This window comes from Delphinapterus leucas, chromosome 15, assembly GCF_059928025.1.
Source record: "Delphinapterus leucas isolate spDelLeu-1000000601 "Yukka" chromosome 15, BTC_Dleu_Yukka2, whole genome shotgun sequence".
NCBI classification, from domain to species: Eukaryota; Metazoa; Chordata; class Mammalia; order Artiodactyla; family Monodontidae; genus Delphinapterus; species Delphinapterus leucas.
Window position 1 is genome coordinate 59002198 of NC_143143.1, and position 25149 is coordinate 59027346.

The 25149-nt window shown below is 51.7% G+C and overlaps 2 protein-coding genes across 4 annotated transcripts in view; both read left to right on the forward strand.

Annotated features, from left to right (window-relative positions):
- UBOX5 (U-box domain containing 5) overlaps positions 1-9208 on the forward strand; it is a 33583-nt gene extending 24375 nt beyond the window's left edge. For 2 of the 3 annotated variants that reach the window (XM_022592867.2, XM_022592866.2), the window contains exons 3-5: positions 881-2069; positions 5022-5183; positions 7842-9203. In XM_022592867.2, the coding sequence (XP_022448575.1) occupies positions 881-2069; positions 5022-5183; positions 7842-8050 (1560 nt within the window). In that variant the 3' untranslated portion in view covers positions 8051-9203. Of the gene's footprint in view, positions 1-880; positions 2070-5021; positions 5184-7841 lie in introns of all 3 variants that reach the window. The other variant, XM_022592868.2, reaches the window with a different exon arrangement.
- A 12480-nt stretch (positions 9209-21688) lies between these two features.
- Positions 21689-24912, forward strand: AVP (arginine vasopressin). Its single transcript, XM_022592971.2, has 3 exons — positions 21689-23044; positions 24384-24585; positions 24734-24912. The coding sequence occupies exons 1-3, from the start codon at positions 22925-22927 to the stop codon at positions 24910-24912; spliced, it is 501 nt and encodes a 166-aa protein (XP_022448679.1). The 5' UTR covers positions 21689-22924.
- Positions 24913-25149: the final 237 nt, after the last annotated feature.

Genomic DNA, 25149 nt, shown 5'->3' on the forward strand with positions numbered 1-25149 from the left:
GCTTATATTTGTTATATGGATTCCTTGTTCTTTATTATTTGAATTAAGCTGCCTCCCCTTTTGTACAAAGCTGGATATCTTCCACAGTCCAGAGCAGGGAGTAAGGAAACTCCAAGGGGAGAATTGAACTTCTTCCCCAATTTGGAATTTCTGCACACAGCACATTATTTCAGGTTCCCAGATTGTTAAGCTGAGTCCTTCAGACAAGGATATCTTAAAATTTCCATTGGTTATAACAGGTATTGGAAACATTAAAAGGGAGAAAGGAAAAAGCTACTCACAGTCCCACCCCTAGCACATTCACTGTTTTAAATTTCCCATAGTCTTTTGTGGTCCTTGTCTCTGTGCAAACTTTTCTTTCCAACTTTCATCATTCATAGATTTACAAGAAGTTCCTTTGTTATGCCTTCCTAGGGAAACTCTTATAATTGATCAAGTCCAAATACAAAATTGAGAATTTCAGTGAACATCTTTATTTTTCCCTAAATCTGTACATTTTCATCCTCTGAATTTAAAAGCAAAAAAACCCCCAAAACCCAAAAACAATCTAAAAAACACTTGTAAATCTGCCCCCTTTTCACAGACATGTTATTTTGAAGGGATTTTTTGTTGGTTAGGCAGAGTTTTATTGCTCATTTTTTAAGGATGGGCAGTATTTGGGGACACAGTGGCCCTCAGCCTTTGACCTGATCTTGGATGCCTGCCAAAAAAAAAAGAAAAGAAAACCCCAGGAAAATTTGATGTAATAGAGGAAATTTCAAATGAGGAACTTCAGATTTTCTTTAAAGAGTTTTCTTAGAAGTGACAAGTTGTTGAAAACTAGTTGTCTTCATTTGGATCTCGTCAAATCAATGTGTCTCATTTTTGTCATTAAATCTAGATATCAGCTGATGGTTATGAAGTAGAAAATCTCATCTCTGAAGACCTCACAAAGAGAAGTCATGGTTTTAGGACAGAGTATTTCATTAAGCCACCAGTCTATGTGACAGTTTCCTTTCCCTTCAATGTGGAAATCTGTAGGATTAACATAGACCTCACAGCTGGGGGAAGCCAGAATGTCACTGGCCTGGAAATGTATACATCTGCCTTGTCCAGCAGAGTGTCTTGGAATACCCCCGAGTGCCAGACCCCAGGCCCAGATGAGCCATCCATTCCGGAGAAAGAAGCGTTCACTTTGGTGGGCAAAGTCTTGTTGAAAAACCAGAGCCAAGTGGTGTTTAGCCACAGGGGCTTCAAAGCCAGGCCACCTTTTGGCCCGATGGAAGCCACACTTCCCTCCCCTGCTGTTGTGGCCCAGGAGCTCTGGAATAAAGGGGCTCTTTCTCTTAGTCATGTGGCCCATCTCAAGATTTGTATCACCCATGTGACAGGCAGTGGTATCCCTTGTATCAAGCGGTTGGAAGTATGGGGTCAGCCAGCCAAAACCTGCTCTCAGGAGGTGATAGACAGTATTTTGCTGGTTGCCTCAGAGAGCCTCCCTCAGGAGTTGTCTCTACAGGCCCCAGCCTTGCCCATGGAGAGTGACTGTGATCCTGGGGGCCAGTCTGAGGGCCAGCAGGCCCCCTCCAGCCTACTGGAGCTGGCTGAGGTAATTCGGGATGTACCTGAAGAGTTCCTGGATCCCATCACCCTGGAGATCATGCCTTACCCCATGCTGCTGCCCTCAGGCAAGGTCATTGACCAGAGCACGCTGGAGAAGTGTAACCGTAGTGAAGCCACATGGGGCCGAGTGCCCAGTGACCCTTTCACAGGAGTAGCCTTTACTCCGCACTCCCAGCCCCTGCCTCACCCCTACTTGAAGGCCCGGATCGACCATTTCCTGCTCCAGCACTCCATCCCTGGCTGCCACCTGCTTGGGAGAGCACAGACTGCATTGGCAGTGACCCCTTCTTCCATTGCTCTGCCCTCTCAGAAAAGGAAGATGGAGCAGGGTGAACATGCCCCAGACAGTAGCCTTGGCTTAAATGCTTCCTGTTTTTCTACCACAAGCCTTCTGGTCTCACCCACTACCTCAGAGCACACTGCTAAGAAAATGAAAGCTGCCAGTGAGCTCATGGATTGTTCAACAGGTAATCCCTCGTTTTATGTCCAAGCCCGTCGTCATCTCTACTCCTCCCGGGTGACACTTGGCACTTGCCCTTTGTTTTATGCTTTGCTGGCTTAAATTACACCAAAACTTACTGGCTTAAAGAACCACACATTTATTATCTTACAGCTTCTCTGGTCAGGAATCTAGGCATTGCTTAGCTGGATTGTCTGCTTTAGGGTCTTCCAAGGCTGCTATCAAAGTGTTGGCAGGGCTGCGGCCATCTCAAGCCTTGACTGGGGAAGGATTAACTTCAAAGGTCACTCGTGATTGTTGCAGGATTCAGTTCCTTGCTGAATTGTTGCACTGGGGGCTTCACTTCCGTTTTGTCTGTTGGCTGGATTCTGCCCTCAATTCCTTGCCATATGGGCCTCTCAGGGGCAGCACACAACATGGTAGCTGTGTACACCAGCATGTGCAAACAAGTGGAAGTCAGTCTTGTAGAACCTAATCACAGAGTGACATCCCATCACTTTTATTGTATTCTGTAAGAAGCAAGTTACTAACTTCAGGTGGGGTTCATTGGGGGCCATTTCAGACACTCTCCCACACCATTGATTCCTATTTTATTCAATGTATTTACCCAAGATTGGTGGTTGGATTTTGTCTAATGCCTTTTCAATATCAGTAGAGATGATATTATGATTTTTCATCCTTAGATCTTTTAATACAGTAAAGTACATTAATAGGCTTCTTAATATTGAACCACTGTTACAGTCCTGCAAGAAACTCCATTTGGTCATGCTGCTTTTAGTGTACTGCTTAATTCTGTTTGCTAGTGTTTTTATTTAGGATTTTTGCCTTCATTAATGAGATTGGACTGCAGTTGTGTGTGTGTGTGTGTACAAGTACACATCATCTTCTGTCAGGTTTTGGTATCAATGATTTGCTCCATAAGAAGAATTAGGATATTTTCCTTTTCTAAACTCTGGAACAATTTAGTAGTATTAGAATAATTTACTCTTCCTTCCTTCCTTCCTTCCTTCCTTCCTTCCTTCTTTATTTCCTTCCTCCCTCCCTCTTTCCATCCCTCCCTTCCTCCCTCCCTCCCTCCCTCCCTTCCTTCCTTCCTTCCTATCTATCTGTCTGTCTATCTATCTATTTATCTGTCTGTGCCGGGTGTTAGTTGCGGCATGCAGGATCTTTGTTGCTGAGTGCGAGATCTTCGTTGCGTCATGCGGGATCTTCTTTTTTTTTAGTTGCTGTGTGCGGGATCTTTTTTTCTTTTTAGTTGCGGCATGTGGGATCTAGTTCCCTGACCAGGGATCGGACCCGGGCCCCCTGCATTGGGAGCGTGGAGTCTTAACAACTGCACCACCAGGGAAGTCCCTCATTTACTCTTTACATGTTTGGTAGAATTCCCCTGTGATTGTTAGTGCTTGGTGCTTTTGGAGATAGCTCTTTGACAACTTTTTCTTTTTGCTTATGAAAACTAGTTTGTTTAGATTCTGTCATTCTTTTTTTTTAACATCTTTATTGGAGTATAATTGCTTTACAATGTTGTGTTAGTTTCCGCTGTATAACAAAGTGAATCAGCTATGTGTATACGTATATCCCCATATCCCCTCCCTCTTGAGCCTCCCTCCCACCCTCCCTATCCCACCCCTCTAGGTCGTCAAAGAGCAGCGAGTTGATCTCCCTGTGCTATGCAGCAGCTTCCCACTAGCCATTCATTTTACATTTGGTAGTGTATATATGTCAGTCCTACTCTCTCACTTCGTCCCAGCTTCCTCTTCCCTCCCGTGTCCTCAAGTCTGTTCTCTACCTCTGCATCTTTATTCCTGTCCTGCTACTAGGTTCATGAGTACCCTTTTTTTTAGATTCCATATATATGCGTTAGCATACGGTATTTGTTTTTCTCTTTCTGACTTACTTCACTCTGTATGACAGTCTCTAGGTCCATCCACCTGTATCATTCTTTAAAGTTCCTCTCTTAGTCTAAAAGGCTTATGCAAACAGCACACTTAAAGGTTACGTATGTATCTTCTCTGGCTTTGAGTGCAAATTTTAGTTAACAAGACCCCCAGAAACTCCTGGAAGCATCTGAGGTGCAGTGGGGCAAGATGAGGAGAAAGGTACTTAGACCTTGATGTTTGTGGAGGTCTCCAGTGGTGTTGGCCTTGACAGATTTGTTGGTGACACAGGACCACGCTGACCAGTGCTCCTTCAAGGCCTCAAGCTGATATCCTATGTCCTACATACTGTAGACCAAACATTCCACTCCCCGCTTTGAGGTACTTTTATGGTGCTACTTTGGGGAAGCCCTGCTATCAGGCAGATCTCTATGTCCTTTCTTCAGCAGCGGTCCCCATCTCCTGTTACCTTCACCCTCAGCCCATATCCAGAGAAGGCCCTATAGATAGTGGAGTGGGCAGAGTAAGGTCTTCATTATTCCACTCGATAATAACTGCTTTGCTTTACCTAGGAAGCAAGAGGACACGAACACCAAGGGAGTGCAGGCCAGTGGCCCTGCAGAGTTGAGGGGGCCCTAGCAGGGAGGAGATGGGGAAAGAGCAGACTAAGGCTGTTGGGGAGGGAATGGGGGCAGGGAGCAGGGGTACAAAACTGTGTGTTTACTTGCCCCAGTCATTTCCTTGGCAGGCAGGGAGGCCTTCAGAAAGTAGGGTACAGTTCTACAGGTGAGCCAGGAGGTGGCCCAGGCCTGCCCAGCAATTTGTACAGGAGGAGAAAAGCTTGCGCAGAGCCCAGGAATCCTGAAAGCAGTGTGGGATGGGTAAGAACTGCCAGGGGCCCCAGGGCTTTAACTCCTGGTATCCTGTCATCACAGTCTATTAGTAGACATTAGGGAGGACCTTCTTTATGTTTGTGTCTGTTTGAAGTTAGAAGTACCATTTGTGGTTCTCAGAGGACTTTGTGTTTTGGTCTTCGCTTTTGCCAAACCTCTGGATATTGTGGTCTGTGCGTCTCTCAACAGGTCCAGTATCCCATGAGCAAAAGCTGTCGCAAAGCTTGGAAATTGCCTTGACGTCAACCCTTGGCTGCATGCCCTCCTTCACAGCTCGGCTGACCAGGGGACAGCTCCAGCACCTCAGCACAAGAGGGAGCAGTACTTCCTGGAGGCCAGGCTCCAGCTCGGGTAAGAGGGGCCCTGTCTGTCTCCTCAGAGCCCTTGAACAGGATGCCGGGCCATGCCTCTGGGGCTCTGTGAACCTCTATGCCCAAGCTCCTTAGCTCCAACACCCAGGCCTTTACTTTTCCAGGGTGAGTTCAAGGGCTGCCTATGAAGTTTAACTCTTCACAAGAAAGTCTTTCTTTAGTCATTTCTTAGTAATTCTGTGGTGTTGGGGATTGGTGTTTTTTGGTAAGATCTAATGTTAATTACTCTGTCCTGAGGACTTTTGTTTGTTTCTCCCTTTTTGCTTATTTTTCTTATGTAGTCTGTCTCTCATCTGACATCTGGGGTACTTTATGTAAATGTGGAGGGTGGTTTCAAGTTGAGTATGTCATCTTCATCCCTTCCTATTAACATTTTCACCAGTATCTTAGAACAGTGATAGCTTACTGAGCTAAGTTTTGCCTAAAATGAACCTGGGACCACAATGGATGATAGAATCGGTTAGGATACAAAGTGAGAGAATCTGGAGCATTTTTTACAAGATGAAATCTGGTGGGGGCTAATGATAAGGTATACACTTGCTTCCTCCTGCCTGTCCAAAGTTAGTCTGTTCTCTTATTGCCTGGATCCCAGGCCATCTTACCTTTTCTGCCCTTGTCCCCTCCTCCCTGTCTCTCTGATTATGTTTCCATCCTAATCACTCCCAGAACCTGTCTTGTCCAGGTGACCAGCAATTTCCATGACCCCAAATTCAATGGACACTTACCCTCTCAGCAGTGTCTATTGTGGCTAACCAGCCTCTCCTTTCTGAAACACCTGTCTTGGCCTTCCGGATGCTATGCTCTTTTTCTCCCCATTTTCAAGAGTCTCTCTTCAATTTCCATTGCTGATTCTTCCTTCTCTTCCAGACTCTTGTCTTAGACCCTCTTGTCTATACTCTGTGTCACTCAAGTGAGAGCCCACTTGGCCTGTGACTGCCCATATTCACCTGTAGCTCCTTCCTCTCCTTGGAACTCATACCCTGACCTCCCTTACAGCTTCTTGGTGCCTCTGTGTGGGAAACTCATGGATATCTTAAGTGAATTTCTAACTCAGAACTGCAGGCGCCTCCAAAGGTTTTTCCCCATAGCCCCCCATCATCCAGTCACTGGTAAAGAGCAAGCATCTTCTACCCTGTGGTCAAGCCTATAACATGGAGGTCATCCTTCGTTTCCGTCAACATTCCTGACATTCTATTCATCATCAAGTTTTATTTACACTGCTCCAAAATAGATCTCAGGGATGTCCTCTCTGCTCCATTACTCTTGCTGCTACCCTGGCCCCAGCTCCTGCACTGCTCCCCCAGATTCCTGTAGCAGCCTCTGCTGCTCCTCCACGGTCACCCTTGCCTGCCCATCCTCCTCATAGGAGCCAGAGGAATCTTTTTTTTTTTTTTTTTTTTTTTTTTTTGGCGGTACGCGGGTTTCTCACTGCTGTGGCCTCTCCCATTGCGGAGCACAGGCTCCGGACGCGCGGGCTCAGCGGCCATGGCTCACGGGCCCAGCTGCTCTGTGGCATGTGGGATCCTCCCGGACCGGGGCACAAACCCGTGTCCCCTGCAGTGGCAGGCGGACTCTCAACCACTGCGCCACCAGGAAAGCCCAGAGAGGGATCTTTTTATGTAAGCCAGATCATGATACTCCACTTCTTAGAATCCTTCCAGGGTATCCCGCTGAACTTGGAATAAAATATAAATTGCTGCCTGTGAGGTCCTGCGTGTTCCAGCCCTGCCCCACCCTCCTCTGCCACTCTCTCACACATCACACCTTTGTTTTTTCTGTTTCTTTAATGGACCAGCCACTCTTTGTACTTGCTGTCCCTTTCACTCATGCATGGCTGGCTCCCTTTCATTCGTATGGCTCTTCACCCAAAAGGTCATCCTTGCCCTCTCCAGATGGGTGTGGACTGGGGGAGAAAGAGCAGCCTCCCTAGGCCAGGGCCACGAGAGAAGGGCAGCAGGTATAGCTTGGGGAGGAGGGGTGGCAAGACCTGCCCGCTGTGGCCCTCATTCAGGAGACTCTGTGGGAAGCATGAAGGAGAGAGCCTGCAGCACAAGAAAGGGATTGATGGGTCAGGAGGGGAACTGCTGGGCTACAGGGCTAAAGAGACTCAGGTGCCAGGCTCAGCAGGCAGGTCTGCTACAGACAGACCTCAACCCTGCCCCTCTGGTGACCTCCGTCCCCCCTTGACCTGCCCAACCTGGGTACCTCAGACCATTTTTTGCTTTTTCTTCTTGTCACATCTTACCTTTCTTGCAGTTTATCAAGGTTGTCAGGGTGAGCTTGTGCCTTGCTCTGACCTTGGCAGCCTATCCAGGGGAAAGTCCATCTTGCTGGGAAAGCAGCAGGAAGGGCCCAGTGCTGCCCAGCAGCCCTCAGAAGCCAGCTTTTCTTGAGCATTCATTGGAGCACCGAGATTTGATTATGGAGAGGATGCTCCCCCGATTCTCAGGCTCTCTGGCATCCTCTCCTCCCAGATCAGTCAGAGGCAGCCTAGGGAGGGAGGAAGCCAGGCTGCTGAAGGGATGCAGGGTAGGGAAGCTTCTTGTCCTACTCCAGGCACATGCCCACCTCCAGGATGGAGCCTGGACTGGGGGCAGCTTTTCCTAACCCTGGCCTATTTTCTTCCCTGATTCACCAGAGCAGCCTGGGAGCATCCTGGGCCCCGAGTGCACATCCTGCAAAAGAGTGTTCTCTCCCTACTTCAAAAAGGAGCCCGTGTACCAGCTTCCCTGTGGCCATCTCCTGTGCCGGCCCTGCCTGGGTGAGAAGCAACGCTCCCTGCCCATGACATGCATAGCCTGCCAGCGGCCATTTGCCAGCCAGGACGTTCTGCGGGTTCACTTCTGAGTGACTGACCTCAACCTGAGAAGACCCATCGCTGGGAGGAGCTGAGGAGGAGCGAGTGGGGGGTCAAAGCTCCTGAGGTCTGGCCAGGTCCCAGGCACAGGGGGGCCCTGCTTTCTCGCGGGCTTTCCCTTTGTCTCCTCCCACAGCATAGCACATGGGCCTGCGGAGTGAGGGGTCAGGGAAGGGGCTCTCCACGCCTGCTCAAGTGGCAATAGGATAACAAAGCCATAGTTTGAGCTGGGAGGGATGGAGGAGATGTCCCTGCCCTCCTGTGCCTCCCTGCCAGCACCCCCCTGCCAGAGCCCAGGGCCTGCTAGAGCCAGCCCCACCCTCTGAGGCCCCCCAGGTCGTCTGCACACACCCCTCAGCCTACAAGGCGGATGTGAATGTGGCTCGGGATCTCAGAGAGAGCCTCCACCTTCAGTGTCACCCAAAAGTGGAGCATGGCAAGGATCTGTGGAGTAAATGACTCAGCCCCTCTGACTGGCAAACCACTCCGAGCCTTAATAAAGCAATGGTTGACATCCGCTGTGGGCTTCCTCTTGTCTGTGTCATCAGACTCCTCTACCCTACCCGCACCCACACAAAGTGGGACTGTCACAGGGCAGCCGTGAGCAGTCACTGCAACCCTGTCAGATTGTAATTTGGGTCAATGGCCTGCAGGGACAAGAAGTTGCATTTGCAGGTGCATCTGATGCATGAGGGTTTGCAGGTGGGTGTGCACGCCAGTTGGGAGGGTTGAGCAGCCCCCTAGGCTGGTGACAGCTTGCTTAGCTGCGTGTTGGCAGAGCTGCACTGCCTTCCGAGGGGAGAAGGTACCTTTTCTGCATGGGGCCTATTTCAGCAAAGATACTTGTGGATAGATTGCATTTTTTTTTCCCATTCAAAATTTTGGAGTCCCAGAGGGAAAATATGTATTCCTACAACTGTTTACTGTATGGAGTAGATCCTAGTCATGGAAGAATATCCGTGAAAAAATACACTCTGCTATTCCCTGTTCCCTCTGAGCATGTTTGGGAAGGAGGAGCACAGTGATGCTTCTTATTTTATTCTTGAGATTTCATCACAGCCACGGGTGGACAGGCTGTGGGGGTCCCTCAAGCCACTCAGGATACTGAGCCATCTGCTCTCCACTACTCCCACAGGCCTGCTGCCTCCGGGACCCTCCAGGGGAGGAGGCCAGCGTTCTCTCTGGCTTCCACGCTTTGCTCACAGGGCAGAGAGAACTATAGTTCTTACACTAATGGGGGAAGGAGGGAGCTTATTAAAAATTCCATTCTTGGACTCCAGATCTAAGAATTTAGAGATCCGGGGTTGGGGTTAGAGAATGTGTTTTTAAGAGTTCCTAGAAGGTGTGTATGGCCACAAAGGTGGCTGTGGAGAGGCAATCCCACCCTCCCCTCTGCCTCCTGGTGACACTTCCCTTGACCCCTCCTCACATGAGCCTCCAAGGTCTGCATTGGTGGGCTTTCCTCTTGGCTGGTGAGACTCCCATGTGTCCTTTGGCTTTAAATGTCTGGGTCAGTCCAGATTATTGCCTTATCTTCCTTGTGTGCTTGTGTTCTAGGAAAAGCCCCACCATTGCAGCAAAAGCAGTGCTACAGAGGGGAGGGCAGTTCCTACCCTCAGCCTGTCATGGCCTCAAGATAACAGCCTATTTCCCCAAGAGCAAGTTCACTGCTGGGAGGCCTTCCCTCTGGGGTTTGTCTTGTCTCTCCCAACCTGGGAGCCTGAGGAAGCCGCCAGCGTGGGGTCAGCATAAAGCACAGAGTGCCCAGATGAGGGCAGAGGTTCCTCCCCTCCTGTAGGGGGCCTGGTGATCTGCATTTTGAACAGGCTGCTGCTCCCCAGGTAGCTCTGGGAGGAAACCAGGCATGGGAGCCCCTGTGATGGACAGGTGGAGCCATATCCACATCCTGGGAGATGCATCCATTTTTATCTTAAAGAGTCCCCTAAAATGAAGTGGTCTTTTCACCACCCTTGCCAGAACACACAAAGCACTGCTGGGCTCCGTTTCTCTCCCCTAGAAAATGAGAATAACTTTTCTCTTGCTGCCAACTAGACTCAAAGGATGTCTCACCAGAGCCCAGGGCAGGCGCAAAGCAGCTAACCAATAAACTCAAAGAGCTGGACTCTATTGACTCTGAGAAGACTCAGGACTTCAAAGCCTTGTGACCCCACTGCCCCCTTGCCTGACCACAGGGTCTTTGGGGGTACATGTCCCCTTTCCTGTAGCATTTACTCAACCCAAAGTCCATTTGGGGGCATGCAGCCCTGGGCCCTTTGAGAGCGGGAAGCTGGGCCCCAGTGGCTGGTCTCCAAATCTTCATCCCCAAGGTGCAGAGTGAGGCCTTGCCCCATAACCTGGCCGTCCCCTTGTGGGGCCAAGGCCCCAGGCCTTGGCTACTCCACCCTCACTCATGCTCGCTCTGCCTTCGCTCTCCAGCCCCAGGGGCAGGCAGAAAGGAGGGCCACTCAGAAGTAGTCCTGAAGGTAGAAGAAGTAGGGAAACCAAATCACCAAGAGGAGCAGCTGCTCTGTGCCCCAGAGTACTCCATCTCCAGGCGGCTGCATCTGGGTCCTGGAGCTGAAAGGCTCCCCCATCCCCCCGTCAGCCCTGCTTCCTCCCATGGGTCTCCAGCCTGAGGTCGCTCAGTTGCTGGGTGCTTTTCCATTCCCCAAGAAATGGTCCTCTGCTGCCTGGGTTGCTGTAAGGAGGTCTGCAGACAAAGAGGCCTGCCCCTGGAGGGACCCCCCCTGCCAGGCTGCTGCTCACCTGCGGTCTGCAGTATTGTGATGCTGGGCTGGCTGCCTGTGTGCTGGCCACGGGGGCAGGGGCGGGGCTGCTGGTGTGCTGGGCCCTCCCGCGGAGCTGCCCTCTCCCCTCTCCAGCCCACACCGGCCTGCTTGGCCTCTCAGTCCGCTTACACAGGCAGGATCTTTCCTTCCAGTTCTAGGTTGGAAGGGGCGTGGCTGGATTGGGAATTGGCCAATAGAGTGGCTTTTTAAAGTAAATAAAAATAACTCAGGGGCTTCACTGGTGGCGCAGTGGTTGAGAGTCTGCCTGCCGATGCAGGGGACACGGGTTCGTGCCCCGGTCCAGGAGGATCCCACGTGCCGCGGAGCGGCTGGGCCTGTGAGCCATGGCCGCTGAGCCTGCGCGTCCGGAGCCTGTGCTCCGCAGCGGGAGAGGCCACGGCACTGAGAGGCCCGCGTACCGCAAAAAAACAAAAAACAGAAAACAAACTCAGTTCCTCAGTCACACCAGCCACATTTGAAGTACTGAATAGTCACATGTGCTAGTGGCTACCCTGTTGGACAGCACAGATACAGAACATTCCACCATCAAAGAAAGTTCTATTGGCCCTTGGTGTTCCCTTTACCGCTTAGGAACCTGTCTCCCGGGAAGTAGGGAAACACCCCTACACGGGGGTGGAGCTTGTAACGGAGAGCAGGACAGTGGGGTAGAGAATCAGATGCGCCAGCACCTTGCCGGCCCCCACCCCCACCCCCGACCTGGCAGAGGCCGTGCCCACAGGCTCCTCCCTGCTGTAATGCTCTCCCTCCCTTACAAAGAGATGCCTTGGCCCAGAGGGTGACAAGATCTCCCGAGTGGCACAGGGAGGAGGTGAGGAGGAAGCAGGAAGAGGCAGCCATGTGGCAGTTGGCAGGTTTTTTCCACCAAGGTTTGCATCAGTAACAAGGTAATGCTACCCATAGCCATACTACTGAGAGATGACCACTCAAACATGGCTCTCCTGGCTCTTTTCTCTTCCAATAATTTTTTATAAGGAAAAAGAGGCACGTGTATATACTGTGTGGTTCTGTTGCCTGCTATTTCCCTTAACATTATTTAATGGACATTTGCTGTCATTACACACTATTCTTATTATAAAGATCTTTTTGAAGAACAAGCCAGAATAACTAGAAAAAATCTGAAAATGAACAGTTTGATTTGGGGGTGGGGAAAACTAACCCATGAAAACACAGACAGAGCAATGAAAAAAATTTTTAAATCCAGTAACAGACCCAACTGCATAAGGAAATTGGGGCGGCGGGGGGGCGGGGACCTCTCAGCAAGTGGTGCTGGAGTCACTGGAAGAAGGAAACCATCTAAGAACTAGAAGAAGATGGAAAATGAGGAAATTCTTGTAAAGCTGGAAGTGAGAAAACCTTTCCTGATTTCAGAATCCACATATAGTTAGGGGAAATATTGATAAAGTTGAGTACATACAAAATTAAAACAAAAAAAACCTCTTACATAGAAAAAGAAAGCCACCATTAGCAAAGTAAAAACACAAATTACAAACTGGGAAAATACAATATGTAAGTTGTATTACAATGGTTAATATTCCAATATATAGCTTCTAAAAATAAAGACACACAAAGAAATGCAAATGGCCTTTTAAGCATGTCAAAAGATGCTCAACCTTGCTCATAAATACGATGAAATAAAAATACGCCTGAAATACCACTTCTTGTTTAGCAGATGGGCACAAATCTCAAAATTTGGCCACAATCTGCTGATGAGGCTGTGGGAATGCGAGGAGTACACCCTCTGTGGAGGAGAATATCTAGCAAAGTTACATATGCATGATCCCTCTGACCCAGCCATCCCACCTATAGGATTCTAGCCCAAAGATTCTTCGGCAAAAAATGAAGAGAACGATTCCAACCCTACCAACAGGCAGCCTGAGCAGCCAGGGCTGGTCTGGGGGGCTTAGAGCCACATCACCCCCTGTGGAGTGGCCAGCTGTGTCCAGAAGATGGGCCCAGGAACAAGTGGTTTGCACACACATGATTTTGCATGAAATATCAAGGGGATTATAGAGAATTTAAAGCCCATCCAGGTATGAAAAACAACAACAACAAAAAAAAACCTTTGCATTCAGAAGTCTTTCAGGTGGTCCAGTGGTTAAGAATCTTTCTTGCAATGCAGGGGATGCCGGTTCAATCCCTGGTCGGGGAACTAAGATCCCACATGCCAAGGGGCAACTAAGCCCACACGCCAGAACTATAGAAGCCCAAGCACCACAACTAAGACGCGATGCAGCCGAAAAAAACAAATAAAAATAAATAAATAAGTCTTTTAGAAAGTTTCTATATATTGAGCATGCCGTCCTGGGAATTGTGCTAAGCACTTCATACATATTATCTCATTTAATCCTCACAACTCTCGGTAGAAGGAGTAAGCCGAGGCCCAGTTCCATGAAGAGCTCATCTGACTGACTCCAAGGCCACCAACTTAACCCCTGAGACACTCTGAAGGTAGTAGAGGCTGGCAAAGATCAGGCGCAGGTCCCCTCTACAGGGGTGGCCTGGATGTTGTCACCACAGAGCCGCTAAGGATCCCTCCATTGAACGGGAGCCTAGTGCAGGGAACGGGGTACTGCCAGCACTGATCTGGTGGGAAACCACCCAACTCCACGACCTACTAGAACCTTTCCACCTGGACCCAAGTCCATCATGAGACCCAGAACTAAAGGCACAAAAAATTCTATGGAATAACAACTCATGACCAAGCTACAGCACAGCTTCTGAAAATTCAAAAATATTATACCTCTAGGCACAAAAAGAATTCCCCTTCCCCCAACACCACCAATAAAGACTCAGCAGCATTAACTTCCTGTAAATGGATACATCTTCTGGTTGAAATGAAAATGGAAAAGTACCTGTCATGTACAGTTACTGAAAGAGGTGAGTGTGGGAAGGAGCAAGGAGACAGGTGGAAGAGTGGCTCAGGAATGGCCTCTGGCAGGCTGTGGCCAACGGCAGTGGGTGCTAGGATCCTGAGATGTGGTTGCCATGGTACAGACAGCAGCTCCAGTTGTGTGATGTATGTGGCTGAGGGAGAAAGAGAAAGAGAAACTGGGTGATGGGGAAACAATAACTAATGAGCTCTATGTGGTCCTGGGGGCGTGCGCAGGCATAAGGGATGGACAGACTGGGGGACAGTCCCAGGAAAATATCAGGAAGCAGAGGTAGGTGTAGGGAGGAAGGGGGGCTGCTGACACCCTCTAAGGTGGTAAGAAGAACTGGGTTTGAAAAGAGAGCATCTAGAGAATGAGGGTCAGGGAGGCAGAGACACAGCCTGGCCTCCGCCTCCCATGATTCCTCATACTCTCCCCTTGGGCCCAGGGCCCAGACATCACCTGTGACTCAGCTGATGAAATGCAACCTCATGGCTCATTAATTAGGAAGCCTGTAATTAGCCCGTCTCAGAAACCAGGATCCCCCAGAGAGAGCCCCTCTCACCTGCCTTCCTCTCCCCCCCACCCCAAGAATGAGATCAGGCTTGAGGGGATCTGGCCCCTGGGAATGAGGAGGGGAGGGGGGCATGAACACCGGGGGTAAATGAGATGCCGAGGCATGCGTTTATGCACCAGGCGGCCTTGGCAGATTGACCTTCTGTAATGAGATGGCGGAAATGATGGTAAGTGCCTCAGCCCCTGAAAGTTTCCTCAACTCAAGAAACCTGTGGGCAGGCTTGAGCGGCCTGGGTGGACCTGTTCAAGCTTGGTCTGTTTAAGGCCTGCAAAGCTGTGGCCCACACGGCTCAGTCATGGAGTGATCTGGAGCAAAAATACAGATTCAGCCGCCAAAACGCAGTTTCACATGATACGTGATGTCTGTCAGCAACTCTTCTTCAAATTCCCCCTTTATCCTCCCATCTACCTCCTGCAGTCCTTTTGTGCCCCTGCTCCCATACCTATTTTTCCAGTGCTCCCTGGAAACATCTATTCCAAACCTCAGTCTTCATCCTTTCCTCCTGACTTCATGCCACTGGGATGATTTCAAATGATTGGTTGCCAATTATTCAGCACTCCTCCCACCCAAAGGGGCACTTTGTTCCTTCTCTTGACCCTGGACAGGCTTGTGGCTGCTTCGACCAATGGAGTGTGGCAGCAGTGACCCTATGAGATTTCTGAGGCTGCCAGTCTGCTTAGTTTGCTGGAACACTCACTCTTGAAGCCTTGAGCCACCAAGCAAGAAGTCCAACTATCCCAAGGCCACCAGGCTGTGAGGAGCCACACAGAGAGGCCACAGGCAGGCAGGCACTCCAGTTGGCAGTCCCAGCTGGGCCCAGCCTCTGAGTCATCTCAGCCCAGGTGCCCAGGCATGTGCATGAAGAAGTCTCCAGATGATTCCAGCCCCAAGCCATTCACTCTTTCCAGCAGGGACGCCACACATTGTGGGGCAGGGAAAAGGTGTCCTTGCTGTGCCCTGTTGGGACTCCCGACCTTCAGAATCCATGAGCATAAAGAAATGGTGGTTGTCTAGAGCACTGCATTGTGGGTGGTTTGTTACACAGCAGTAGTAACTGGAACAACCACAAAATCCTAGACAATTGCTGCAGAGGGGGCTGGGGAAGGAGGGGGAGAACCTGGGAGCTCAAAACCAGAATCCTCTTAGCAGAGAGGGGAGGGGAAAACCTGAAAATATTCCTATGCTAATATTTTGTACCTGACCGTGGGCAGCCAGCACAGACAGAGGATCCTAATGCTCCCGGGCTGGCCAGCACACTGACTTGGCCATTTGCTAAAGAGCCAGTGAGGGGCCTGATGCAGGGTCCTGGGGACACAAAGATGAAAGAAACACTGTCTAGTGGGGCAGGGAGACGGGGAAACACATTATTAAGGGATGTCTAGGTACAGTACTACATCAACCTGCAAGGAGAGTCAAGTCTGCTAAGGTCAGGGATGGGGGCAAGAAAGATGGGACTCTGGTACTGATCTCAGTGGATTTTGTGGGGAGGCATCCGCTGACTCTTCATAATAGCATCCTGATTTTCTTTTAAGGCACTACCCTTTCTCCATTGGCTACAGACTGAGGGAGCTTTAAGGAATGGACATATGACTCTCAAGAACATGAGGGGCAGGTAGGATTCTTCAGGAAGGGGCAGAAGGCAGTGAAATGGGTCTTTACACTCTGGTTTGGACCCTGGTGTCCTATGACAGGCGAGGAGGAAGCAGCTGAGTCGTTGGAGCCATGTGCCTACTGAGGGCAGGGCTCTGGCAGACTCAAGGACCATTAATGTCTAAGACCAGACAAGAGAAGCCATTAGCGGGCCTTCTCTGGCTCTCCTCAGGGTGAGACCAGGGGACATGCCCACACAGAATCTGTGCACTGAGGGTTGTGGCCTGGAACTTGCTGCCTAACTTTCCCATGACTGTATCTATGGCTGGAAGAGTCCTCTTCCATGGGTCTGTGGCCCAGGTGGACTGCCCCTCAGCTGTGCAAATGTGCCTACGTGGCGGAGAGGGGAGGCAATTTGTGAGGTGCACAGGCAGAACCCGGAATGTCCACCGTTGTGCCTGTCCCTGGGATGTGGGACAGAACAAAGCTATAGGGAGAGACCAGCCCCCTAGGCTGCCAAGTTCTGCTGCAGACCTCCAAATCTGAACATGGACTTCAGGTCATCATGAACATATATTTTTCAAGGTAGGAGGACAGAACACGTTTCATTTTACATTTTGTTAGCTTGACTTACAACTTTTATATATTTAGTCATATTTTACCCCAGGTCCTAAAAAAGGTGGAGCTGATACTTAAAAAAAAATTTATTATGGAAAATTCCACACACATACAAAAATACAGATTAGTATAATCAACTCTCATGTATCCATCACCCAGTTTCAACAGCTTTCAATTCATGGCTAGTTTTATTTCTTCTTTACTTACTGTCACCCAATTCACCCCTCTCATGTTATTTTGAAGCAAGTTAGGGTGGCATCAGATTAACACATTTAGGACATGATTTGTAGGAGCTCCTGGAGTTCTGTCTTCCCAAAAAAACAGCAAATCACAACCTGGAATAACCCATCAAAGCCTTGAAAGGCGCAGGGGTGGGGACCCGTCTCCCTCAGGGTGCTCTGGTGTTGGGGTCCTGACCCTGTTCCTTGCTGGCTGTGGCACTTCAGGAAATTGCTTAACCCTTTTAAGCCTCAGTTTCCACATCAATAAAATGGTGATAAACGTATCTTCTGACGTTGTTACACAGCTTATAGTGTAGTGCTGGGAACACACTGTCAGCTTGCAGTAATTGTTAGCTATTCCCCATCACCCCTGTTTAGGCATTTTCCCTGTTTAGTGTAGAACATGGACAGATAAGTTTCTCCTCCCTGAGAAAGGAGAGGCTCGGAGGAGGGCACCCATTTTGTGACTGCCTCCCTTGCCATGAGGAGGGACACCCAGACATGAAGAAGGTGCCAGAGGCAGTAAGGAATTCCCAGGTGACATCCCTGGACCCCAGGCCAAGCATAGGACCATCAACCTCCAACCCTGAATCCTAAATAAGTTATAAATGTCCTGGTGGTTTAGTCACTGTTAGTGGGTTTCCAGGCAATGGAGTGGTAAAGAGCACAGACTCTGGGGCCTGTGTTTCAATCCCAGGTCTGCTGTTTATTACCTGGGACTCCTGGGGCAACTTCTCGGTCCCCCAGTTTCCTGTCTACAAATGGAGATAAAAATGACTTCCTCCTTCCTAGGGTTTTATGCGGATTCAAGGAGGAAAGGTTTGTAAAAGGCTGAGAACAGTACTGCCACGTACTCAGGGCTATGGAAGTCTCTGTTGTTGTCCGGGGTTCAACAGGCCTGTTCCTCCTGTGTTATGTCCCGCCCCCGGCCCCCATGCTTAGATCCTCTTCCTTCACACCTTTGCAGCACAAGTTCTTTATCCTGCCAGCTGCGCCCTCCCTGCCCCCTCTTCCCGGAGCTCCCCACTCAGCCTTCACTCTCCAAACTACAGGCACCGAAGGTGTCCCGGAGAGGGGGATCTGCCCTGTGCCGTTGCCCCGCTGCCTGCGCCCCGCGTGGCCGCCCTGCGCGCTTTTCTCCGCCGGGAGCGCAGGGCTGGGGCCGGGCTGGGCTGGGCCAGGGCGTCAGATGGCGCAGCGAGATTTCTCCTGGGAGCCCCAGCCGGCGGGCCGTGCGCCCCGGCAGCACCGCCCTCTTTGTGCTCGACCCCGTCGGGTCCCCGAGGCCCACGAAGCTTCCTGACTGCGCTTCTGCTCCCCTCGGCCCGCGGCATTTCTGGCCAGTCCTCTGGCTGAAGCGTGAGAGAAGCGCATGTGGCCCTCTGCTGGCTCTTCCCAGCCGACCAAAGGGGGCCACCTCGATCGCCCCCGGAGCAGAAGACTTTGTCCCCAGCGGGTGTCAGGCCGGCCCCGTGCCCACAGTCCCCAGATGTGAATCCACCCACCTGGCTGCTGTACAGGCTTTTAATACAGGAAAAAGCCTGTCGAAAATATTTTTTCCTAGGTTATGTTGCTTTATACTTAGGTTATTTTTGCAGGTAAGACTTTTTATGATGACCTCTCATTTCTGATTTCTTTTAAGCTTAATGTAACCCTCTTTAGAGATCTCATATTCACATTCAGCTCCCTCCCGTCTGATGAAGAAGGGAAAGCTTTTTTATTTTTTCCTTACTGCTGGTGCAGACCCAAGGCAGTTTCATGCTAAGGCCCAGCATTTTTCTTGTTTGTTGCCCCTGCTCAACGCGCCCTCTTCGATTCATTCAGTCAGCAGTTCTTGGGCTCTCACAACGTTTGCTCACTTTCGTTCCTCTGCATAGTTCACAGAGCATTTGTGTGACCACACTGCTGAAGGTCCTTGAGTCAGACTAATAGGAAGCAGATGAGATGAGACGCTAGCAGACCTGTTTGAGAATGAGGCCACCCCCTTCGGAGGGTAGCAGAGATGTCATTATAGTACAAGCACTGGGTTGACCCTGAGAAAAAAGGAATAAGAAACAGGAGTGGGGGGCAGTTGTTACCTGTTCTCAGAAAAGAGGGTCTAAGGGTAAGGAAGTATTTAAAGAACATTCTGAGATTTGGAGTTTAATCTGGAGGCTTGCAACTCTTTGTTATGTAAAGATTTCTGAAAATTCTAACCCCTTATAGCACCTTCAGATCTGATTCCCTTAAGACCTCAGTGAGATAGGACATGGGGTCAGTACATCAAGCAACCTTGGGAACAGGTGTGACTCGCTCAAGGTCACACAGTAACTACCTGGAGAGCTGAGGCTGGTACCCAGGGCTCCCCTCCCTCCCTTCCTCCTTTCCATAATTTACTGAAAACTCACTGTGTGGCAAGCACTGTACCAGGAGTGGTGTTACAGTACGGAACACAAAGGATGGAGTCCTTTCTGCCCTGAGGCTTTCATTCTAGAGGGGGTACAGTCATACATACAAAATAATAATAATAATAATAAACAAATGAACTGCAAGTTGTAGTAGGTGCTATTAAACCCATCAACATAGACCCAACTTAAAAAATAACTGAGCTAAGTGCGAGGTATGCTCCACGTGGGTGCTCAGGGAAGACTCCTCTTGGGAGATGACACTTTAAAGCAGCAAGGTGAACCCCAGGGATAGGTGAGGGTAGGCAAGCCTTTTAGGACAAGGAGACAGCAGGCTCTGAACTTCCAGCACAGGGATGGAAAGCAGCAGATGTTTGATATAGATTTTAGAGGCAGGACTAACAAAGAGTGAGGGGAAGCAATGGATCAGGGTGAGTCCCAGGTTCTGGGAGGACCAGCTGGCTGGATGGTGGTATGATTGCAGGGCTGGAGAACCCTGGGAGAGAACAGGGGAGCAGCTAAGAATCAGGAGTTGACCACGCTAAGTTGGAAAGGCCTATTGAATATCCAAGGGGAGATGTCACTGGGCACTTGGGGGAGAGGCCCAGGATGGAGGTATGAATTTGAGAATCATTAGTTTGTAGAAAGTATATAAAATTATGGGGTTAGAAGCAATCCCCTAAGAAGAGAAGAGAAGAGAAGGGACACAGGACTGAGTCCTGGGATACTCCAACATTTAGAAGTCAAGGTCAAAGAGGTAGAGCCAGAAAAAGAGACTGAGAAAGAACATCCAGTGTGGTGGATTTTTTTTTTTTGGCAATTTATTTATTTTTTGCGGTATGCGGGCCTCTCACTGTTGTGGCCTCTCCCACTGCAGAGCACTGTCTCCGGACGCACAGGCCCAGCAGCCACGGCGCACGTGCCCAGCCGCTACACAGCATGTGGGATCCTCCTGGACAGGGGCATGAACCCGCGTCCCCTGCATCGGCAGGCAGACTCCCAACCACTGCGCCACCAGGGGAGCCCCAGTGTGGTGGATTTTAAAAGCATATATTTAAAAAGGACAAGTGCAGAATTCTCTAGCTATCCAGTGGTTAGGACTCGGCAATTTCACTGCTGGGACCCAGGTTCAATCCCTGGTTGAGGAACTAAGATCCTGCAAGCCACAAGACATGGCAGAAAAAAAAAAAAGACAACTGCTCAACCATGTTGAATGCTACTAAGGGATAATGTAAAATGAGGACATGAACATGACCACCAAATTTGGTAATACAGAGGTAGTTGATGACCTTGATAACAGGAGTTTCAGTGGACTGGTTTGGGCAGCAGCCTGAGTGGAGTGAGTTGAAGAGTAAATGTTGACTTCTGGATACAAATGGCAGTTGGACAACAATGAAAAAAAAAGGTGATCACTAACTCCAGGGAACACAAAAAGTTGTTCAGTGATGGAAAGGTCATCATAATATACCATATGGTTTAGCTTGGAGGTTTAGCTTGCAGTCTAACTCGTAACAGTGACCTAACCATTATGACATTATTATATCAAGAAAATGGTGTGGGAGGGTACTGTGAGGGGTGGTGGGGAAGGACTGGTAAAAGAGTTAATCCTCTCTTTCTAAGTGACACTGAATCAAGATCATGAGCTAAGTTGTAGAAGATGTAAGGGTGGCAAAGGTGTGAAAAAGTAGTTTTGGAAAGAGAACATATAAGGGAAGTGAAGAAGGGGTGGGGGTGTCCTCAGGGTCCATGTGACCTGTGAGGTATTATAGTGGAAATGCAGCCAGTCAGCACAGTAACGGGACTTTTTCCAGCCAGTGTGGGCTCCAAGAAGGTGGTATTGGGAGAAGCAGGCCCTCTGGTATCTGTGTGGAGGTGGGATTTGGGATCTTCAAAGGGCCCTGGTATGGGAGGCAAGTCTTAGAATGGTGATTCAAGTAGACACGGCTAGTCAGGACACAGCTCGTACCAGAGCTTGAGCCCTTAATTTCCTGTAGCTCCTTCAGTTTTCAGTTGGTAACTCAGACCAAAAGTGCAGAGAGGGCAAGGTGCTGGGCCAAGGCACAGCTGGCCTAAGCCAGGCCTCTGGCCGCCCCTCTCAGTCTACCCCACAATGCAGAGTCTCAGAAGGGCAATGTCCAGACCAAGTTTATTTCTAGGCCATGAACAGAATGAAAAAGTTTATCCTGCATTAACTCAGGAAGCTACTCTCTCTGGAAGAACTCTCTTAAGGTCTTATTAAGAATAATGACATTAATGATACTACAATACTATTAATTAACTTTACAATGGTGCAGGCACTTTTCCAAATCTCTCCTGCATTACATTATCTCAGTTCTCATGACAACCTGGTGATGTGGGTGCAAGTATCTTCCCCACTTCACACTGGAGAAAAATGAGGCACAGAGAGGTCAAGTGATCTACCCGAGTCATGATGTTTTGAGGAACAGAGGCCAGATTTCAACAGGCTGCTGGGCTCCAGCATCCTCACAGCCCCCCATCTCTGGGACCTGGGACCCTGCACTGCACTTGGTTGACAGGAAGCAGCTGGAGCTTCCTGGCAGCACTCTGGAGAGGAGGCCGAGAGTCTGGGGGCTGGGTGAGCTGGGGGCTGTGCAGAGCCTGAGAGGTGCAGGGTGGCTAGCTTGGATTCAAGGACCAGAGGGCCACTCAGGCGGCCGAGGGAGGGAGACTTCCATCCCTTAAACCTACCAGCCTGGGGTCATAAACCAAAAGCTGCTTCTCAGGCTGGGCCCATTTGGCTGTGGCTCTGGCCCTCCCCGAGTCTCAAAGCCCCCTGAGGCCCCAGGCCTGAGCTGGTACCTGCTCTGGTCCCCACAAACTAGTGTCCTGGTCAGGGTAGGAATTGGGGCAAACTGGCTGTCAGTTTACCCCCCAACCTTTGAGCCTTACTGGGTCTGGATTTCCTCATTCCCCCATAGATACTCCCCTTACCCCATGCTCCTGCCTGGAAGGGGAGTGATGGGGATATGCCAAGAAGCTGTCCCCAAGGTCCCCAGTCCCTGAGTCTTTGGACCCTGGTGTGGGTGTGAGTGGGGGGATGGGAGCATCCCCAGCTCCCCCCGGGAACCTGCCTCACCCACCAAGTGGGAATGACCCCCTGACCCCATGTTGGTCTCTTGCCTCCATTACACGGGGCTGCAGGCAGCACTTTCTGTCCTAGTGCAGCCGGTACAAAGGCCTCTGTCTGCACCACCTCGAGTGTGTGCCGTTCTTGGTCACTTGTCCTCTCACAGGACTAATGCTCCTGATGGGGCCCTGCATACCGACTGTCCCCTGCTCATCACTCCTGGGCTGGGGCCTGACCTGCTCCTTACACAGCAGCCCCTCGGGTCCCCCCCTGCCCCCTTCTCTGGGGTCTGTGTCGGGGGACAGGGCCTGTTGACCCCCAGCCTCTTCTGGGCACCAGAAAGCTTGGAGACAGTCTCCAGGTGACCGCCCCCCCCGCCGCACGTCTGTCTCTCCCTGAGTCCAGAGAGTCACAGTTACAGTCACAGCAGCTCCTGTCACACCGCAGCCACACCGCTGCCAATGACAGCCCAGAGGCTGGCACCCCTCCCCCATCGTCCCCTGCACAGGCCCACGTGCGTCCCCAGATGCCTGAATCACTGCTGACGACTGGGACCTGGCGGCCATGGGCTCCTGGGGAGCCACTGGGGAGGGGGTGGTGGCCACGTCACCTCAGAGGGAACACCTGCAGACATAAATAGGCAGCCAGCGAAGGCAGCACAGCAGTGCACAGAGCAGCACTGCAGACTGTGCCCACCTGTGCCAGGATGCCCGACGCCACACTGCCTGCCTGCTTCCTCGGCCTGCTGGCCTTCACCTCCGCTTGCTACTTCCAGAACTGCCCAAGGGGCGGCAAGAGGGCCACGTCCGACCTGGAGCTGAGACAGGTATGACCGTGGCCCATCTCAGGGTTACTGGGCCGGAGCAGAGGCCCAGGGATGGCATCACAGTGCAGGGGCTAGGAAGGGAAGTCGTGGGAGAGGCAGGCTTTAGGGGAAGTGCCCAACAGAAGAAGGGAGGCTTGGCATGGGCAAACAGAGGGGACCAGGCTGTCGGGCGGGCTAGGACGGGCCATAGGACTTCCTGAACATTGTCTCCATCCAGAGAAGGGATGCAGGAAAGAGAGGTTTCCCCAGTAACTGGACTCTGTGCTGGATCAGGGAGAACTGGATGGCAAGACCTCCTCTGTGCCCATGGCGGCCTCTCCTCCAGGACTAGCTGGAGCTTCGGAGGCTCTGTCTTCTCCAGCACTTGAGGCCTTCCCTGTTCAACTCCTGGCCTCTCCTAGCCATGGGCCCCAGCCCCCCATCCCCCAGAAGCTGGCCATTGCCCTGAGCTTGCCTGAGTGGTAGGTGCCACCCAAGTATCCTGTAAGGAAGTTCTGCTGGGTACCTAGCCCAATTCTTTCATGCTGCATGTCCAGTGATTCCCTCTTATTCCACCTTCAGCAGAGCTAAAGGAAATCCAATAACCATGCTCAATTCTGTCAAGGCCACAGGTGGCCAGTTTTGAGCTGCTGAACAAACTAGGGTGGGTAGGTGGACAGCCCCCACAAACAACCCCTCCCTCTGCTTGGCAGCTTTGGAAGCTGGAGTCACCTAGGTGCCTCATGCCCTCCTCTAGGGCTCATGTCCCTGCCACCCACAGGGTCAGTCCATAGGTGAGTGAGCAGAGGTCAGGGCCCCAGTGAGGCCCACTGGCTTGAGGGGCAGGGTAAGGCCAGAGAGGGAACAGGACATGTGAAGAAGGGCCTGAGTGTATTCTGGAGCGGGGCAGGGGCCCTCCCTGCACGGGGTGGGGTGGGTGTGGAGAGGGGGTGCATGCTAGAGATGGAACTGGAGCAACGCGGGCAGAGGAGGAAGGTCTGCATTAAGGGGAGGGTAGTGGGCAGCTGAGAGAGGGGTGCACACCAGGAGGCCCCAAAGGTGAGAAGGAAGGTCTCTCCCATGCAGCCCATGAGGGACCCCTCCCTCAACGAAGGGGGAGGATGCTGAAGGCTGTCACTGAGAGCTGTTCCTTAGTCACCTGAAAACCAAGGCAGCCGAGTAGCTTTTGAGTCCCCTCCTTCGACCGCTTCTGGGGGCCAAAGAGCGCCAGGGAGACCCCGAACCTCCGGCGCTCCTCTGCCCTGTCCTCTCCCACCCGGTTCAGCCCCCCGCCCCGCAGGCTCTCCCTCCCGGGCCCGGGCCCCTCCCCGCCCCCGGCTCACCCCCGCCCTCCCGCCAGTGTCTCCCCTGCGGCCCCGGGGGCAAAGGCCGCTGCTTCGGGCCCAGCATCTGCTGCGGGGACGAGCTGGGCTGCCTCGTGGGCACGGCCGAGGCGCTGCGCTGCCAGGAGGAGAACTACCTGCCGTCGCCCTGCCAGTCGGGCCAGAAGCCGTGCGGGAGCGGGGGCCGCTGCGCCGCCGCCGGCATCTGCTGCAACGACGGTGAGCGGCCTGGGAGGCGGGGGTCGGGGGGGGCGGGGCGCTGGGTCCCGGCCGGGGCGGGGGCCGGGCCAACATGGGTCTGGTGGGGGCGGGGCCTGGGCAGCTTGCTGCGCCCCCGCACCACGCGCTCAGCCCATGCTGCCCGCAGAGGGCTGCGTGACGGAACCCGAGTGCCGGGAGGGCGCCAGCTTCCCTCGACGCGCCCGGGCCAGCGACCTGAGCAACACGACCCTGCTGGACGGGCCAAGCGGGGCCTTGCTGCTGCGGCTGGTGCAGCTGGCGGGGGCGCCGGAGCCCGCTGAGCCCGCCCAGCCCGGCGTCTACTGAGGCGCCCCCACCCCCGCCCTCGCAGCACGAAAAATAAACGGTCTTAAAGGCATTGGCTAGCGTGCGTCTCCGTCTCTGGGGGTGGAGAGGGGAGAGGACAGGAGGGTGGGGGACCAGTTCCCGGACCCTAAGTCGTGGGCAGATCCACCCCAGAAAAGGGACAGATCCTGTCGGGAAGCGATCTTGGGCCAGCACGATTCTAGATAGAACTACTGACAGGGCGACCTGCGGGCGGGG

What these genes read in the sequence shown, in the direction of transcription:
- AVP (XM_022592971.2), top strand. Translation starts at nt 22,925, where the DNA reads ATGCCCGACGCCACACTGCCTGCCTGCTTCCTCGGCCTGCTGGCCTTC. An exon ending in CCGACCTGGAGCTGAGACAG is followed by an intron (nt 23,045 to 24,383) that starts GTATGACCGTGG and finishes CCCTCCCGCCAG; the next exon opens with TGTCTCCCCTGCGGCCCCGG. An exon ending in CGGCATCTGCTGCAACGACG is followed by an intron (nt 24,586 to 24,733) that starts GTGAGCGGCCTG and finishes TGCTGCCCGCAG; the next exon opens with AGGGCTGCGTGACGGAACCC.